This window comes from Podarcis cretensis (assembly GCF_951804945.1).
Source record: "Podarcis cretensis genome assembly, chromosome: 13".
NCBI classification, from domain to species: domain Eukaryota; kingdom Metazoa; phylum Chordata; class Lepidosauria; order Squamata; family Lacertidae; genus Podarcis; species Podarcis cretensis.
In genome coordinates, this window is record NC_137182.1 from 32390081 (window position 1) to 32408048 (window position 17968).

The following is a 17968-nucleotide window of genomic DNA, read 5'->3' on the forward strand; positions in this document are numbered from 1 at the left end:
GGGCCCAAGCGCAACCAGGACCTTCATTAAGGAGGATCCCATTTATTGCACAATTTCACATTGTGTAATCTTATATACAAGTAATTGTATGTGATACACATTTTAAAAAGCTGGACATGATGGCTTCCATTTTTAGTTTTAAAATATATTTTTCATAAGAAAGCTTCGCATAAAAATGAAAGTAGTAGGTTTTTAAAAATGAATAATCTGTTCAACATTCTAAAACCCACAATTCCTGCCAGAATTCAAATGATGTGGAATCTAATGGATACTGAAACACTAAGGGCTCGTCCACAGTTCTGTTTGTGCTGCAATTTCTAGGCACAGGCTGGAGTGTTGTTGGGTTTTTTTGTCCTGCCACTTTCCCTGGGAAAACCTGCTGTTTACTGCTGAATCAGAACAGGCATCAATCAGGTTTCCCCCTTGAATGACATTTGCTCTGATTCAGCGGTAAAATAAGCAAACTGCAACTCCTAGATTTCATAATAAAAAATATTACATTTTTAATTCTGTTTGTGAAGAGATTCTTGAAATTGCAATGGCCATATCTGGTGAAATCTTGGGGATCCCAGATAATATGTCCAGCAGTAAAGTCTTTAGTGCTATGCATAACTTCTTGTCCAACCCATGACTAGAAAACCAAGACAAATTAATTCAATAATAAAAGACAAATATCACACACACTTTGCAAAATACACATCATGTATGCAGATCACTGGCCACTTCAAGATGACCTGTTTATTGAACATTCACCCTGAATTGTTTGCACAAAGTTTGTTGGGAGATCAGGTAATGTTGCCTACTGAGCATGTACTTTGGGGGGTGGGGTTATTGGAAGGTTATAGGGTATTGCACCAAGCAAGTTGTATCCCATATTTTACAGAGTATTTGTAAGTGAAACTGCATCATTTATTTTCTATTTATAAGCCTCCAAAGTGCTCTCTTGATATCTTTATTCCTGATGCTATAAATAATGGGATTCATGAAAGGTGGAATGATTGAATATATCACTGCAAGCATCAGCCCCATGTCTGAGGAGGACCTAGATGCTTGTCCCAAGTAAGCAATGCTTCCAGTGAAGAAAAATAAGAAAAGGACAATGAGATGGGGAAGGCAAGTGGAGATGGCTTTTTCTCTTCCTTGTACAGAGGGGATCCTCAGCACTGCTTTTAAAATCTGCAGATAGGAAATAATTATGAATCCAAAACATCCTATACCCAACACTGAACAAAATATGACAGCTCCTCCTTCAAAAATGTATGAGTTGGAGCATGAGAGCTGGAGAAGCTGTGGGATTTCACAGAAAAACTGGTTTATGACATTAGAGCAAAAAATGATTCCAAATGTGCAGCTAGTGTGCAAAACAGCATAGAAAAGGCCAATGAGCAACACACTAACTACCATTTGAATGCAGGATACTTTGTTCATAAGTAGCTCATATTGCAGTGGGTTGCAGATGGCAATGTATCGATCATAGGCCATGACTGTCAGGAGGAAGAACTCGGAGGATGCAAAAAAAACAAAGAAGAAGACCTGAGCCACGCATTCAGAATACGAAATGTGCCTGGTGCCCAGTATGGTGTTAGCTATAGCTTTGGGAATGGTGACTGAGATGTAACCAAGGTCGACAGCAGATAAATTCGCCAGGAAAAAGTACATTGGAGTATGAAGATATTGGTTGAGTGCTACAACATTGATCACCAGCAGATTTCCAGTCAGAGCTGTCAGGTAGATTATGAAAAATGTCACAAAGCATACAATCTGCAGTTCTCGAATTTCAGAGAATTCCAAGAGAAGAAAACCTTTCACAATGCTTTGGTTGAACATTTCCTTACTGTTATTCAATAATGCATCCCTGTCAGAGAAGGGAAGACATAAATGGGATAGTGGTGTCCTGAAATGTATCTCAATAGAGGTTCTACATGCATGTTTTAAAAATTGAACATTGATTAATTCTGCCTAAATGCAATATTTGGCCATGCTTATGAGGACAGTAAATGAGTCAAATGGGTCATGTTGACTTTATGAAGATACACATAATAACTGCAGTAACCCAAAAAAGGAATATATATTTAGGAACTGGTGACATGTAAACACATTTATAGTCACTGTTTGACTTACCAAAAAGCGGAACATTAATAATCAAATTATGTGGTTGACATCCTTAAAGTATTTTGAAAAACAAAAATTAGCAAGGCAAGGGGTAATATCCGACAGAAGATGTAATGCTGATTAGATTGTGTTTGTGCAAAACTGCTGCAGTGGCAACGCAACACCCAGAATGGACTGTTCATTTACGTTTCATTTAATTGCATATGACAATAGAGCCTACACCAGGGACAGACAATGTGGTGCTCTCCAACTATTTCTTGGACTCCAGGTCTCAACATTGCTACCCATTGGCTATGCTGGCTAAGTCTGATGAAAAATAGAGTCCAACAACATAAGGAGGAAACCATAGTGGTGATTCCTGCTCTACACGGTTATGATCACAAGTAACGTTACAAATGTTCTAATCAGTATTGCCAACCTAGAGGGCAAGACTTGCCGTCTTCTCTACAGACAAGTTCTTAGTACTTTTACAAAAAAATAAAATAAAAAAAAATTAAGGCTGCAACCCTATACCCACTTACCTGGGAGTAAGTCCTGTTGAAATCCATGGGATGAACTTCTGAGCAGAAGTGCACAGGATTGAACAGTAACTAAATCCATGCTAGGCTTCTTATGTTTGACTTTATCCATACAAAGCATACTTTAACACAGAACTGAGACTCATCTTTAAAAAACACAAAAAAACAGCAGCAAACAAGGATGTAGATAAACATTTGAGGAAAAGATGGTGGTGTGGGACAATAAAAGCAGAATATTTAATACCAATTACCCAGTCATTAGATGTCATCCCTAACAACTGACAAAAAAAAGAACATGATGATGGATGAAAGAATGATTTTAAGAAAAAGAACAACAACATTGTCTATACAATTATAAATAATCCCCAGTGTTCTTTGGCTGTAACTGTCTCTTTATACATTTCTCTATGAGCTAGCTATGTTATTCCAAAACAGGCATTTCCCAGGCCTAATCCCAAAATATCAGTTTTTTGTGCACACCTTTGTCTCACATTGTCAGATGATTTGTCAGTCATCACCATAGTAAATCTGTCCACCGATCACTCTTTCTCACAGTCTGTTGAAGGTCTATCGCTCACATGTTGTCTTTTTCCTGTGACCTTCCAGCTGTCTGTGTCTGTATAATCTGCAAAATCCTAGTTATTTAGCTATTCAATCCTCTAGTTCCTCTGAAATGAAAATCTGCAATTATTTGCCAGAAGAGCATGTATCTGGCTCAGTGGTAAAATGACATCCGAAGGACGCTTTTGTAGAAAGCTTTATATGTAGCTTTTCTAAGTTGGCGTCTGGGGATAGGCTGACATGAGTCCAATCAAATATAACAGCAGTTTCTTTGAGGGAAATATAAATATATTTAAATGGCTAGAGAATTAAAGTTAGGGATAGAATTATTGATCTCAAAAAATAAAAATAAAATTGTGTAGGGATTACAGACCTGGCTCCCATTTTTAGTCTTATGGTTCCACCCCTCAAACTAGAACTAAATGCAAATGTTCCTGAGAAAGTAAAGAGTACATTCCCCTCCCTCACTGAACAGCTAGCAAGAGCCCCCTATTTCCAGAGACTTTGTGCAGGGCTTCTAGATCACAGGGTGGTATTTCTACACATATTTGAGACCTGACAACTTCTTCCTCCTTACTAGAAATTAAACATTGACAATAATATCTAACTCAGATGGGAGAAATTACAAGGCAACTGTTACTAAGTAGATTAGGGCAGGGAAGGAAATAGTGGGCCAGGTGAGTTATATTAAGTCAAGGGTAGGCAAACTAAGGCAGGGGGCTGGATCCGGCCCAATCACCTTCCAAATCTGACGGTCTAGGAATTAGCGTGTTCTTACGTGAGTAGAATGTGTCCTTTTATTTAAAATGCATCTCTGGGTTATTTGTGGGGCATAGGAATTCATTCATCCCCCCCTCCTCCAAAATATAGTCTGGCCCCCCACAAGGTCTGAGGGACTGTGGACCGGCCCCCTGCTGAAAAAGTTTGCTGACCCCAGTGTTAAGTCATTTGTTTTTTAATGTAATTTTTTTTAAAAAAATATTTTTTTAACCTCATAATCTTGTCAAGGTGAGATACTGTTAGTTGCTGGTTGCTCTGCAGCGCCTTCTGGTGTCACATTTTAATAATGCATCACGAACATTAAAAGGGAAACGTCATGTGGCCATATGATTATCAAACCATTCCTTAACCCTTCCTTAACGTTAACAGCCATGAGTGTAGATCTGTCCTAGATCTGCTTGGTTGAGTGAGTTATGATACAGTGGATTTTTGGCTCAGACAGATGTTTCTCCACTCAGCCAGGCCACACCAGAGTAAGTCCAGCATAATTTACACTGGTTTATTTCCCCAACACAAGTGACTGTAAATGATGGACGATAATGCAACTACTGTGTGGGTTTTTGCATAGTCATTGTGACCTTGACTTAATCTTGCATCAGTTACTTGGAGCGGGTAGTAAGATGAACCACATCAATACAGTGGCGGAGGAACCCTCTCCGGCACCCGGGGCAATACACTGAGGGGCGGGGCAAACCACCCGATGGCGTACACACAACATCCGTACGGATCCCCATATGGATGGCATGCGAGAACAGCAGCCCGTACAGTCGCCATGCAAAAGGCAGCCTGTATGAATGCCCATATGGATGGTGCACGCGAGTGGCACCCATACTGACTGCACATGCCCTCGGCTGCTCTACAGCTGGGGGTAGGCAGGGGCCATCTTGTCACACACACACCAGAGTGGTACCCGGGGTGGACCGCCCTCTCCACCCCCAACTTCATACATCAATAGAATATTTCTTTCTCAGGAACATTGCACCCAGATTCCTAAGTGAAATGCAATTTTAAAATGAGCGGTAGAAATGGGAATTTGGGAGAAAGTTTAAGAAACAGCTCACAACATTAGTCTCATTTTGTTTTTTATTTGCTATAGATTTTATAAATTGTTACTAATAGTTTTTAATGTTATGGTTCAATTTTAAGGGGATACAATGTGATTTCAATTGGATTAATATTAGTCATATTTTTTATCTCCATTGCTGTATTTTCTTAAATGTTCTACACAGCCATAAATGAACAATCACATCCTTAAAGGATGGTCTAAAAATCAGTCAATCATTAAAAGTATTCTTGGGCTTATGCTACTTGGTCAAGTGGGTGGCACTAAATAAACACTTCAATAATATGAATTGTTCACCTTGTGTGAAAAAGGTCCACAGCGCAGGCCAGCCCATTGCAGTATTCCAACTTATGCTGCCACTCTGTAGAATAATTGAGGTTGTAGTCCACGACATTTTCTCTGCATAGGCAGGATGACATACCACCCACATTTACACAAGAAAAGTAAAGAATGAGTTCCTAGAGTGTCTCAAACCCAATAGTTTTAACAGGGAAAGTTTTATCTCCTTGTTTCTCATGCTGTAGATTACTGGATTCATCAGTGGCGGAAACATGGAATATATAATGGTAAGTGCCAAGTCCAGATGTGAGGGGGTATTAGAGGTTGGCTTGAGATAAGCAAAGCAGCCAGTGAACACAAATATGGAGAAAACAATGAGGTGTGGAAGGCATGTTGAGAAGGCCTTTTGCCTCCCTTCAATAGAAGGGATTTTCAACACTGCAGAGAAGATGTGCACATAGGTGATGATGATGAAGATAAAACAACCTAACCCAATGACAGCACTTACCACAACAATTCCAATTTCAAGTAGGTACAAATCAGAGCAGGTGAGTTTAAGTAACTGTGGGATTTCACAGAAAAACTGATTGACAATATTGGAGCAAAAGGTGGGTGCAAAGGTGCCTCCCGTGTGTAACACTCCATAGAAAAAACTGCTGATCCACACACTAGTAACCATTTGGATGCAGGCCTGCTTATTCATCAACACTTCATATTGCAATGGGTTGCAGATGGCAATGTACCTATCATATGCCATGACTGTGAGAAGGGAGAAATCAGATGCTAAGAAAAAGAGAAAGAAGAGGACCTGAGCAACACACCCAGAATAGGAAATGTGCCTGGTGTTCATGAGGGAATTGGACATGAATTTAGGGATGATGACTGAAACTTGCCCCAGGTCCTGCATAGCCAAGTTCACCAGAAAGAAGTACATGGGTGTGTGCAGGTGGTGGTCAAAGGCTACTGCAGAGATGATGAGAAGATTCCCTGTGACAGTTGCCAAGTACAATACTAGGAACAGAAAAAAGTGTAGAATCTGTAGTTCCCGAACCTCAGAGAATTCCAGAAGGAGAAATTCTGTGATTGATGTTTGATTAATTCTGCTTTGCTCTTTAAGATGCATGTTGACTGTTGAAGGAAGCAGAAGGAGAGTTGTTAAAATGAGAGCCTAATGTAACTATTGAAGCTACAGTACTTGGACTTAATTTCAAATTACTACTACTACCACTGCATCATCATTATTTCAGAATATAGCACTTTCCAAAGAACAGCTATGCTAGTTCCTGTGTACAATCTAAAATATACACAGGGAAGCAAGAGAAAAAGTGACTTTTGAATCATGGGTAGGCAGGGGAAGAATACAATATTGTTTCAATTAATTATATTTGTATTAGGTAATTCAATACAACATTATTATTATTATTATTATTATTATTATTATTATTATTATTACTATTACATTTATATATCACCTTTATCTTCCAAGGAGGTCAAGGTGGGGTACATAGTCCTCCTCCTCTCCATTTGATCCTCACAACAGCCCTGTGGGTAGGCTAAGAAATGGTGACTGGCCCATAGTCACCTAGTGAGCTTCATGGCTGTGTGGGGATTCATCCTTACTCTCCCAGGTAATGGTCCAACACTCTAACCATTATGCCACACTGGCTCTCAATTATTGAGCATTCATCCTGATATGTTTCCTCAATTTTGCAAGGAGGTTTTATAATATCCCTTGTTTATTTAATATTCATTCTGATTTTCTTGTTCGGAGGTTACTCAACACCATGAAGGGAATTGTTATTTCAAACTTTCCAATGCATTTCCTCATTACTTTCTCTACTACAAAAGTCTTGTTGTGCTTGTTTGAACTTAGAAGTGGCTTTTGTTTTGCCACAGCCTGAAATCTAATTTAATTGTGCCACCTGAATTTCTGGCATGTGCCAAAAACCAAAAGAACTGCCCGGCTGGATAAAGTCAAAGGCAAATCTAGTCTAGCATCATATTCTCACAGTGGCCAACCAGAAACCTAGGGGAATCCTACAGTAGGACCTGAATGAAGCTGCACTCTTCTCACTTGTGATTCCCAGCAAATTGTATTTTTGAGGCATACTGACTCCGACAGTCAGAGGGTATAAGTTTATGTGTGGTGCAAAGAAAATGAATAGCCCTAGAAAAAGCCTAGCCCTATGCCCTGTGAATTTAGAAGTCATCCAAGGTGGCCATAACATTGTATGGGAGTGGAAGACATTTCAAAGGAGAGTGAGAGATGAAAGGAGAGAGGGTTAAACATTCTAAGGCTCAAAAACTCAGTTATTCAACAATATCAAAACACCAAGTAACATTTAACATACACTTTCTTCACTTAGTTAGTCCATAATTTCAGAAAATGATATTCTCTGTGTGATTTACACTCACTGTTATGCATCCACTAGAAATTTGAAAAAATCTTACCAAAGTCTGTAGGCTTCCTTTACAATCATGCCCCTTAAAATTTCTCAAGTGTCTTTGTTAAGGTAATTTTTCCAGATTAAGACCAAATTTAATTTTAATACAGCTCATGTTGGTTGTGGATCCATATTACAGGTTAAGGTGGGGGGAATGTTCATACCTAACAGACACTACCTGAACCAATATAGAAAATGAAATGTGACCATACAAAACAAATTTACATTTCTATGAATTTTGCAACACTGTTCTCCAGCCAGCAAAAAACAAGCCATAAAAAATACCATATGTATAGTATGGTAAAGGGCAACCAAAAATACATCAGTGATTAATGGAAATGTACAGAAATACATTATATTTTGGAAAATTTCTTGTAAAAGGCATGTATTAGGCATAATTGTGTTAAAATGCATATTTTAGGAGGAAAGTGCCTGGAAATATGTATGGATTTTCATCTAGGCTGTTTATTGGGGGAGAGAAACTGATGTGAAACTCCTGCAAACTGAATTTAAGATTTCAGGGAGGGGGAAATAAAATTGAGAGCTCCACCATCTTTACTAGAGATTATACAACAGATTGTGTTCCTCTGTGATGGGATTATGTCTTTATGTGAAAACAATTTACAGTACTCTGATCTGTGTGAGATTCATTGACATAGAGAGTGTTGAGAAAAAGAATCAATGTAAGTGGAAGGAGAGAGATACACGCGGAAGAAACAAATGAATGTACAGTGGTACCTCGGGTTACAGACACTTCAGGTTACAGATGCTTAAGGTTACAGACCCCGCTAACCCAGAAATAGTACCTCAGGATAAGAACTTTGCTTCAGGATGAGAACAGAAATTGTGTGGCGGCAGCGCAGCGGCAGTGGGAGGCCCCATTAGCTAAAGTGGTACCTCAGGTTAAGAACAGTTCCAGGTTAAGAACAGACCTCCAGAATGAATTAAGTTATTAACCCGAGGTACCACTGTAAGAGGAAGGGCAAGGGTATATATTCAAAGTGAGTGAGTGTTCATAGTGAGAGCAACTAAGCAACTCTAAGATGACAAGGGGGGGAAATTAAGGATATAGCAGCTTACTATTTTTTCTTTCCAGATTTCTCTCAGCTTCAAATTGTTGTTCTCCTCCAACTAAGTCAGATGACAGTGTATTTCTCCAGCCAGACAGTACATGCCATTTTATAAAAGTCATTCTCTACACAGCTCTATGGTGATAATAAGAAGCTGTCAATTATGATGTATTAATTTATCTTTTGTGTTGCAGGAGATTTACTGTCATGGGAATCCAGCACTTCTCAGTAGATGGAGTATACGGAAACAAAAATAGCTTGTTCTTTTTGATAATATACTTTTTACAGACTGTGGAAAATTGGGTTCCTGAGATTTTTATTTATTTATAAAATTTCTGTACTACCCTTTATCCAAGATTCACAGGGTGGTTTACAATATAAAGAAACAAAAATGCACATAATTGACCACATGGCGTGGCACCCACCCACCATTTGAATGGCAATGCCCATTAACTTGGGGTTGGTGGGTCCCTCAAATATTTTGGGGGGGGCGGCAGCGAAGACCCCTTGGTCCCTATACGTTGGCTCCTATGGTAGAATCAGTCCCTATTTTCATCTGAGGAATGTTGAAGGGTACACCACACAGTTTACAATTGGTTTCAGAATAAGTATTATAACATGGGATCAGGAAAGGAAGGAAGGAAGGAAGGAAGGAAGGAAGGTCCAGCATGCTGGCACTTCTTTCAACTTTTAGAAGTCAGGATCTGGTCTTTGTTCCCATGGAACTTGCACAATGGCAATATGCATGATCTACCTTGTGCCACACAATGTTTGGGGGCATTGGAGGAGAACCTTTACCACAAAACCTTGATATTCTTTTTCTCATAAATAAACCACAGATATTAAACCTTTCCTGCTCTGCACCCCTCATCTTTAGAGGTTTTCCTTATCATAACCACAATCTACCGTTAGGGCTTTGTAGGAGATCAAAACTAGCACTTTGAATTCAGTCTGTGTGTTTTTTTTGGGGGTATAGCAAATAAAGCTGCTTCTGGATAGGTGAAGTAGTGATGAATGGATTGCTGCTCTTCAAAAGGTAGGGCACCACATTCTGTACTTGGTGAAGTTTCTCAAAGCACCATATAAAATGTGCTACCATTCTCCCCTCTTTGGATTTGCCCCAGAAGGCCATTAGGATAAGTCCTATCTCACCTCCCCCTTTCTACTTTATTCCAAAGAAGTAGGAAGTGACAAGACTGTCCAATGCAACAGGCTGTTGTGAAGAATGGGTTTGTATCACCTCACATACTAGTGACATTTTAATACTGATGCCGAGGAAGAGTTATTTGAAATGGGGTTGTACTCCCTTGGAGGAGTGCACCTGGATCCATCTTGGCCATTGGAAGACCAATGACTTCCATGGCTAGGAGTGCCCTTATACCAACTTTAGGTGTTAAGTTAGCTGTGGTAACTTCTGGACTAGGATAGCTTGACTACTGGTGTCCATACCTTCATACTGGATTACTGCAATGTGCTCCATGTGAGGTTGCCCGTGAGGTTGACTCAGAAGCTTCAGCATGATTTCTGAACTTAATGGCTCACTGAAGCAGAAATAGACAGCTGCTAAAAGAATTGTGCTTGCTGCAAATTATCTACCAGGTTAAGGTCCTGGTACAGATATGGAGAGACAAAGCCTATTCAGCTGTGGGACACAATGTCCCATTCCTGATGGGTATCCTGAAGATACCAGCTCATTAGGATATCCATTTCCTATACAATATAGGAAATGGGTCTCTACTGTGAAGACACCTACCTTTTGGAAGTTCTTCATTTTATATATTAGGTGTCACTTCTATTGTTCTTCAGGACCTGTTCATCCTTCAACAAGCCTTTGGAATTATTATTATTTATGAAATTTGTATACCGCTCCTCATCCAAAGCTCTCAGGGTGGTTCACAGAATAAAAATACAAAATAGAAACACAAAATACATAATAAAAACAAGAAGGAAAACAAAACACACCAATACCCTCCCACAAAAACATATAAAGGTATATAGGATGTTAATCAGCCAAAGACTTGGTTGAAGAGGAACGTGTTCCTGCATTGCATTTCAAATTGTTTTTATATATGGAATCATTTTGTCAGTGGAGCGGCTGGTTATGCTAAGCCTGTCTGTTCCCAGATAGGGAGCTTCTTGAATGAAAACGCAACTAAGGAATATTCAAAGCAAGCCTAAATTGGCTCTTTTCTTTATTTCTGCTGCACATCAGGCGACAACCCAAAGGTACCGCCCCAAACAAGGAAAGTACAAAGTCTTTTATACATTTCTGTAATTAGCATTTAATTAACAAATTATGACAAAGCCTGGTACATCCTAACACATGGATACATAGTATTTGTAACTGTTCAGCCATTGCCAACTTTACACAAACACAAGGTTCATATTTGCGTACAAGGCAAGTTGACAGGGCAAGTCAGCAACCACCAGCCAATACAGTAAACAGAGCTGGCAAACTTTGGTACATTTAAAATCAATCGATCAATCAACAGCAAAACTTCCCATCATTCTATTGCAGGCTTGGGTCCCAAAATTTTGCAGTGCAAAGGCATTTCCTTCACAAGTCTGTGATGCACTTTATTCCTGCATTTTATATATGTGTTTTGTTGTATGGTGAAGTAGATTTAAAATGCTTCATAGGAAACAATTTTTAAAATAATAAATAAATGAATGCATACAGACTTACATACAAATGTGATGCTTTTTTGCTTTGCAATCAGTTTAATTTGAACTTCAATTTTGCATACATAATTCAATGTCTATGTAAAGATTGATTGGCACAGCTGAGCTAGTGTAACAGAATGAGCCTGTTTTCATGTAACAGAGGGAATTTTGATTCTGCATTGGTGTGCATCAAGGAATCAGAGCAGGGAGTGACTTGAAAGGTTATCTTGCTCAATATCTTGCTGTAGCAGGAAACCAGTTACTACACATCCCTGATGGATGAACATTTAGTCTATACATAAAAACGTCTAAGTCTCTTGTTCATCACCTTCTGAAAAACATCTTTTGAACAGTTGATACTATTAGGAACATTCATAATGCTTAATAATAAAAAGTGTTCTTCTAATTTGAATATGTTAGTTCAGTTTTGCCTTGTAAAGCAGCCCTGAGCTGAATATATGTAACTCATGCAAACTTTCCTCATCAGACTTACAGTTTCCTATCATTAGAGTTATATACAGAATTTACATTTACATAATTGGCTGGGAAAGGTATTCATAGAGGAGTGCCTTAAACCCAACAGCTTTGACAGAGCATTTTTAATTTCCTTATTTCTCATGCTGTAGATTACTGGATTCATCAGTGGTGGAACCATGGAATATATCACTGTAAATGCCAAATCCAGGTGTGGTGGGCTATTAAATATGGGCTTAAGGTAAGCAAAGTATCCAGTGAATACAAATAGGGAACAAACAATGAGATGTGGAAGGCAAGTTGAAAAGGCCTTTTGCCTCCCTGCACTAGAGGGGATTTTCAACACTGAGCTGAATATGTACACATAAGTTACAACGATGAAGATGAAGCAGCCTAACGCAATGACTAAACTGAATGCAAGAACTCCAATTTCAAGGAGGTACAAATCAGAGCAAGTCAGTTTAAGTAACTCTGGGACTTCACAGAAAAACTGATTGACCAGATTGGAACAAAAAGGAGGTGCAAATGTGCCCCCAGTATGTAACACTCCGTAGAAAAAGCTGATGATCCATACACTAATGATCATTTGGGTACAGGCCTGCTTATTCATCAACATCTCATACTGTAACGGTTTGCAAATGGCAATGTACCGATCATATGCCATGACTGTAAGGAGAAAGAAATCTGATGCTATGAAGAAGAGAAAAAAGAGTACTTGAGCAACACATCCCAGATTTGAAATGTACCTTGTATTTAAGATGGTATTGGCCATGGATTTCGGCATAATGACTGAAATTGAGCCAAGGTCTTGTAAGGCCAAGTTCATCAGAAAGAAGTACATGGGGGTGTGCAGGTGATGGTCAAAGGCTACTGCAGAGATGATGAGAAGATTTCCTGTAAGTGCTGCCAGGTAAAAAGCAAGGAACACAACAAAGTATAAAATCTGTAGCTCTCTAAGCTCTGAGAATTCTAGAAGAAGAAATCCTGACAGAGAGGACTGATTAACTATGATTTGCTCCATCACAATCATGTTGCTGTGGAAGAAAGCAGAACAAAGTGATTAAAGGGAATTTGAAAAAAGAAAAGTATGTCAAGAAAGAGTCCTGCACTGTCTGGAAAAGAAGATGGCATTGTTCCTGACTTGATTTACAGTGTCCCTTCTAACTAGTCAACCTATTGCAGTGATAATTTGTGACAACATAGATCAGAACAGATTGTATCATATGATTTTCCTAAAGACTAAAAAAATTTAAAAAATCAGGATTTTCTCTTAGGCACTGCATGAGCAGTGAAGACCTGTGCTTTCTGTAAGTTTTTCAGCAATACATAGATGATAGATAGATAGTGATAGATAGATAGATAGATAGATAGATAGATAGATAGATAGATAGAGATAGATGGTCACCAACTCTGCAAGAAGCGGGTTTAAAAGACTGGAAGAACATTGGAGCAATTCACATTAGAGGAATCTCAACCATGCCAACAATATTAACAAGCAACAAAAATTAGGCTTTGGTCAGAGTTATTGATAGGCAAAACTTGGCATTTTGTGGTACGCTGCTATCAATTTTTATTTTTATTTTGAAGTTTGTAGAGTATCTAGAATAAAAATACAAAATGAGAACATAAAATTATATGAACATAGGGATGTTTGGACTTGTGACCAGCACAAAGAAAAAAAGTAGCTTGTGACTGGCATGAATGAAAAGTACAGAAACACAAAAACAGACAAAACACATGTTGATGTACTTTGTGTTGTACTAGTCATGAAAAGAGAAAGAGGGTTGCACAAAGGGAGAGTTACAAAGTGACTATATGTGGAAGAGAGAATATGGCAGAGAAATAGAGAGGAGGAGAAGGGGCAGAGAGTTGAAGGGATTTATTATTTTCATTGCAAGTGCAATTGAGAAAATGAGTATAAGCAGCTTACTATTATTCTTCATAGATTTCTCTCCACTTCAGATTCTGTTTTATTCCATTGAAATGAAATGACTGCATATCTATGCAGCCATACATGCAGTTTTATAAGAATCTTCCTACTCTTGGATCTACTGTGACAATAAACATTTGTCAACATGGGGAGGAGATTTCTTAATAACTCTTCTGTCTTTCTGGAGATTTGCTCCCACAAGAATTAAACACATATTAGAAATAAAGCTTGTTTGCAAAATGCATGTATTAGGCATAATTGTGGGAAAATACAATTTTTAGGAGAAATATTCATATATCAATCATGTACCAGCTCCATCTGCTACTCAGGCTTAGACTCTAGCTGCCTATAGACTGTTTCGCCAGAGTGGTGCGTGCTATAGTTATCTCCCGCTTGAGCTACTGCAATGTGCTCTACATGGGGTTACCTTTGAAGGTGACCTGGAAAAATACAATTAATGTAGAATGCAGCAGCTAGACTGGTGATTGGGAATGGCCACTGAAACCATATAACACCGGTCCTGAAAGACCTACATTAGCTCCCAGTACAAAATGCAAAGTGTTGGTGCTGACCTTTAAAGCCCCAAATGGCCTCGGCCCAGTATACCTGAAGGAACGTCTTCACTCCCATCATTCAGCCTGGACACTGAGGTCCAGCACCGAGGGCCTTCTGGCAGTTCCCTCACTGCGAGAACTGGGGTTGCAGGGAACCAGGCAGAGGGCCTTCTCGGTAGTGGCGCCTGCCCTGTGGAATGCCCTCCCATCAGATGTCAAGGAAATAAACAATTATCTGACCTTTAGAAGACATCTGAAGGCAGCCCTGTTTACGGAAGTTTTTAATGTTTGATGTTTTTTCGTGTTTTCAATATTCTGTTGGGAGCCATCCAGAATGGTTGGGGCAACCCAGTCAGATGGCCAGGGTATAAATAATTAATTATTGTTATTTCTGTTTGTCTGGAAGTTCCTGATGCTTTTGCAATGCACTAGATGGATTTTCTTCACATTTTATCATCTTTTTTGTAAAAAGAACTTTCTGTGCCTATAATAGGTTAAAGTGAGAATGAAACTAACAAAGCAAGTCTTACCTGCATGTCAACTCCACAGGAGTAGTTCTGCAAGGAATTTTGAGTAGAGACATAAATGTGCCTTGTTTTTAGGTGTATATTGTAAGCCCTTGCATAAAATAAAGAACTCACACCTAGAAAGATTTGTTTATTCAAGGGTGATATGCATAACTTTAGACAGTACATTGCAAAGTCAGCAGGTGCAGGCTACAACCAATCACTGATACATCCATTCTCTCTCTTTTAGAGATGAAAGTGATCCTAACCCTCTAGAATGTTATATTATTATTATTATTATTATTATTATTATTATTATATAGATTGGATCCATTTCTAGTCTATATAAAAAGTTATTTTCCCATATGTGAAGATCACAGCAGGGTTTGAAGTGTAAGAAAACAGCAGAATATATGTACAAACATGTTAGAGAGAATTAAATTAGATAAGACAGAACCTTAAAATGCAATCGTATGTAATCTGAATCATAAACATCGATGTTGGGTAAGCGGGAAGTCACTAGTTTTGTTGAATTAGAATATAATTGCTGAGCAACAAATGTAACTTTGGATATGGAAAAAAGAACAAAATACTGTTACAAAAAGAGGAAGACTGTTGCCTTCCATTCCAATGGAAAAGAAAGATGTTATATCAAGAACTATACATAGTTCACCAGGGGCTGATTCTTGTATCAAAGGTGCAAGCAGGACAAACACACTGAACCATTAACATGAGCCAGGCAAAAGTCAAGGAAAACACATACACCCCAACATTCCTCTGATGAAAATAGGGACGTTTTTATCTGAGGACTTTTGGAGGGTATGCAACGACAGTCAGGTACAGTGGTGTAAGTGTGGGTTAAAATGTTTCCCATTGCTTTACCTTTCTATGGAAAATTCATTGATTCAACTTACGTATTATAGTCATTGTACCATAACTGAAACACAATAAAATTCAGATTAAGCAGAACAACAACCATAACAATTCTATACCACCCTTCATCCACGGATCACAGGGCAGTCTGCAATATAAAAACACAAAAATACATAATACAATAACAGACAAAAACAATAACCCCATCCACTTTAAAAGGCCATAAATTGTTTAATTAGCAAAGCCCAAAGTCACTTATGATGGTAGCCAGAGACCAAAGCATGTGGAGAGCTGCAGAGCAAATAAGGAAATTTTAACCACTGCACCAATTCTCACAATTTGCAATATAAGCAATATAACCCTTCTAGAACAATTGAGAACACTAAGCTAAATCTATTTAGCTGCTTCAAAGTTTCCTCATAGAATTTCCAGTTTCCTATCATTAGTATTATACCGCATACAGAATTTTCCTTCACAAAGTAAGACTGGAAATGTTTTTCATAGAGGAGTGACGCAAACGCAATAGCTTTGATAGTGCATTTTTGATCTCCCTATTTCTCATGCTATAGATTACTGGATTCATCAAGGGTGGAACCATGGAATACATCACTGTAAATGCCAAATCCAGATGTAATGAGGCAGGCTTGAAGAAAGCAAAGTATGAAGTAAATACAAATAGGCAGTATACAATGAGATGGGGAAGGCAAGTTGAGAAAGCCTTTTGCCTTCCTTCAGTTGAGGGGATTTTCAGCACCGCAGTGAAAATGTACACATAGGTTATAATGTTGAAGATAAAGCAGCCAATCCCAAAGACAGCACTTATAGCAATAGCTCCTATTTCCACTAGATACAAATCCGTGCAGGCCAGCTTAAGTACTTGTGGGATTTCACAAAAAAACTGATTGACTACATTGGAACAAAAGGGGGATGCAAAGGTTCCTCCCGTGTGTAACACTCCATAGAAAAAGCTGCCGATCCATACACTGCTAATCATTTGAATATAGGCTTGCCTATTCATCAGCATCCCATACTGTAATGGTTTGCAAATGGCAACATACCGATCATATGCCATCACTGTGAGAAGAAAGAAGTCAGATCCCACAAAGAAGACAAAGAAGAATAGTTGTGCAACACACCCAGAGTAGGAAATGTACCTGGTGTTCATGAGGGAATTGAGCATGGACTTGGGAACAATGACTGAAGTTTGTCCCAGGTCCTGCATGGCCAAGTTCATCAGGAAGAAGTACATGGGTGTGTGCAGGTGGTGGTCAAAGGCTACTGCAGAGATGATGAGAAGATTCCCTGTGACAGTTGCCAAGTACAATACCAGGAATATAATGAAATGTAGAATTTGTAGTTCCCGAACATCTGAGAATTCTAGGAGGAAAAATTCTGAGAAAGATGATTGATTATCCATGCTCTGCTTCTTCACATTCATGTTGCTATGGAAGGAAGCAGAAACCAGCTGTTAAAAGGGAAGCCCATTTTATTTAGGATTGTTATAATTGTTATTATTTTTCATCCACTTTACTGTTGCCAACTGTAGACCACTGTGCTAAAAAATTATAGCAAATTCATGTAATCCAAGTTACACTTTGCTTCCTAGTGTGAAAGTATCTGAAAATATCCAGAAAATAGATGCAACACATGCTGAGGTACTTTGTGTTATGCAAGATTTGTGAACAAAGGTAGATAGTTGCTGGAGAGAGTGACTATCTATGTAGGAGAGAATATGACAGTTAGGGAGAAAGAAGAAAGGAAGGATGACCAATACATTACTTTCATTGTAAGTGCAATTGAAAAATATAGAATGGTATCTTACTTTTTTCTTCTTCATAGGGTTCTCTCCAGTATGCTTCTCCAGTGAAATTAAATGGCTGCATATTTCTCCACCCATTCCTGCAATTTTATAGCAATCCTCCAGCAGTTGGATTTATGATGACAATAAACATGAATCAACATGGGGAAGACACTTATTAATAATTCTCCTGTCTTTCTAGAGATTTACTCTCACAGGAATTCAACACACCTCAGCATTAGGGCTGTATAGAAACAATACTGCATTTTGTTTAGTTTTGCTAATTTGTTTGTTTTGGTTATCATAATAATAACAAAACTATGAAGGGAACTAATCATTCCA

At 38.6% G+C, this 17968-nt stretch overlaps 3 protein-coding genes across 3 annotated transcripts; all 3 read right to left on the bottom strand.

The window, feature by feature from the left end:
- Positions 1-909: 909 nt before the first annotated feature.
- Positions 910-1827, bottom strand: LOC307201559 (olfactory receptor 14I1-like; the record flags this gene model as incomplete). The annotated part of the gene is made up of 1 exon (XM_079950842.1): positions 910-1827. The coding sequence occupies one exon, from the start codon at positions 1825-1827 to the stop codon at positions 910-912; it is 918 nt and encodes a 305-aa protein (XP_079806968.1).
- Positions 1828-5464: 3637 nt separating this feature from the next.
- Positions 5465-6436, bottom strand: LOC307201560 (olfactory receptor 14A16-like; the record flags this gene model as incomplete). Its single annotated transcript, XM_079950843.1, has 1 exon — positions 5465-6436. One exon carries the CDS (start codon positions 6434-6436, stop codon positions 5465-5467), a length of 972 nt encoding a protein of 323 aa, XP_079806969.1.
- A 5566-nt stretch (positions 6437-12002) lies between these two features.
- On the bottom strand, positions 12003-17245 carry LOC307201561 (olfactory receptor 14A16-like; the record flags this gene model as incomplete). Its single annotated transcript, XM_079950844.1, has 2 exons — positions 12003-12711; positions 16983-17245. The coding sequence occupies 2 exons, from the start codon at positions 17243-17245 to the stop codon at positions 12003-12005; spliced, it is 972 nt and encodes a 323-aa protein (XP_079806970.1).
- Positions 17246-17968: the final 723 nt, after the last annotated feature.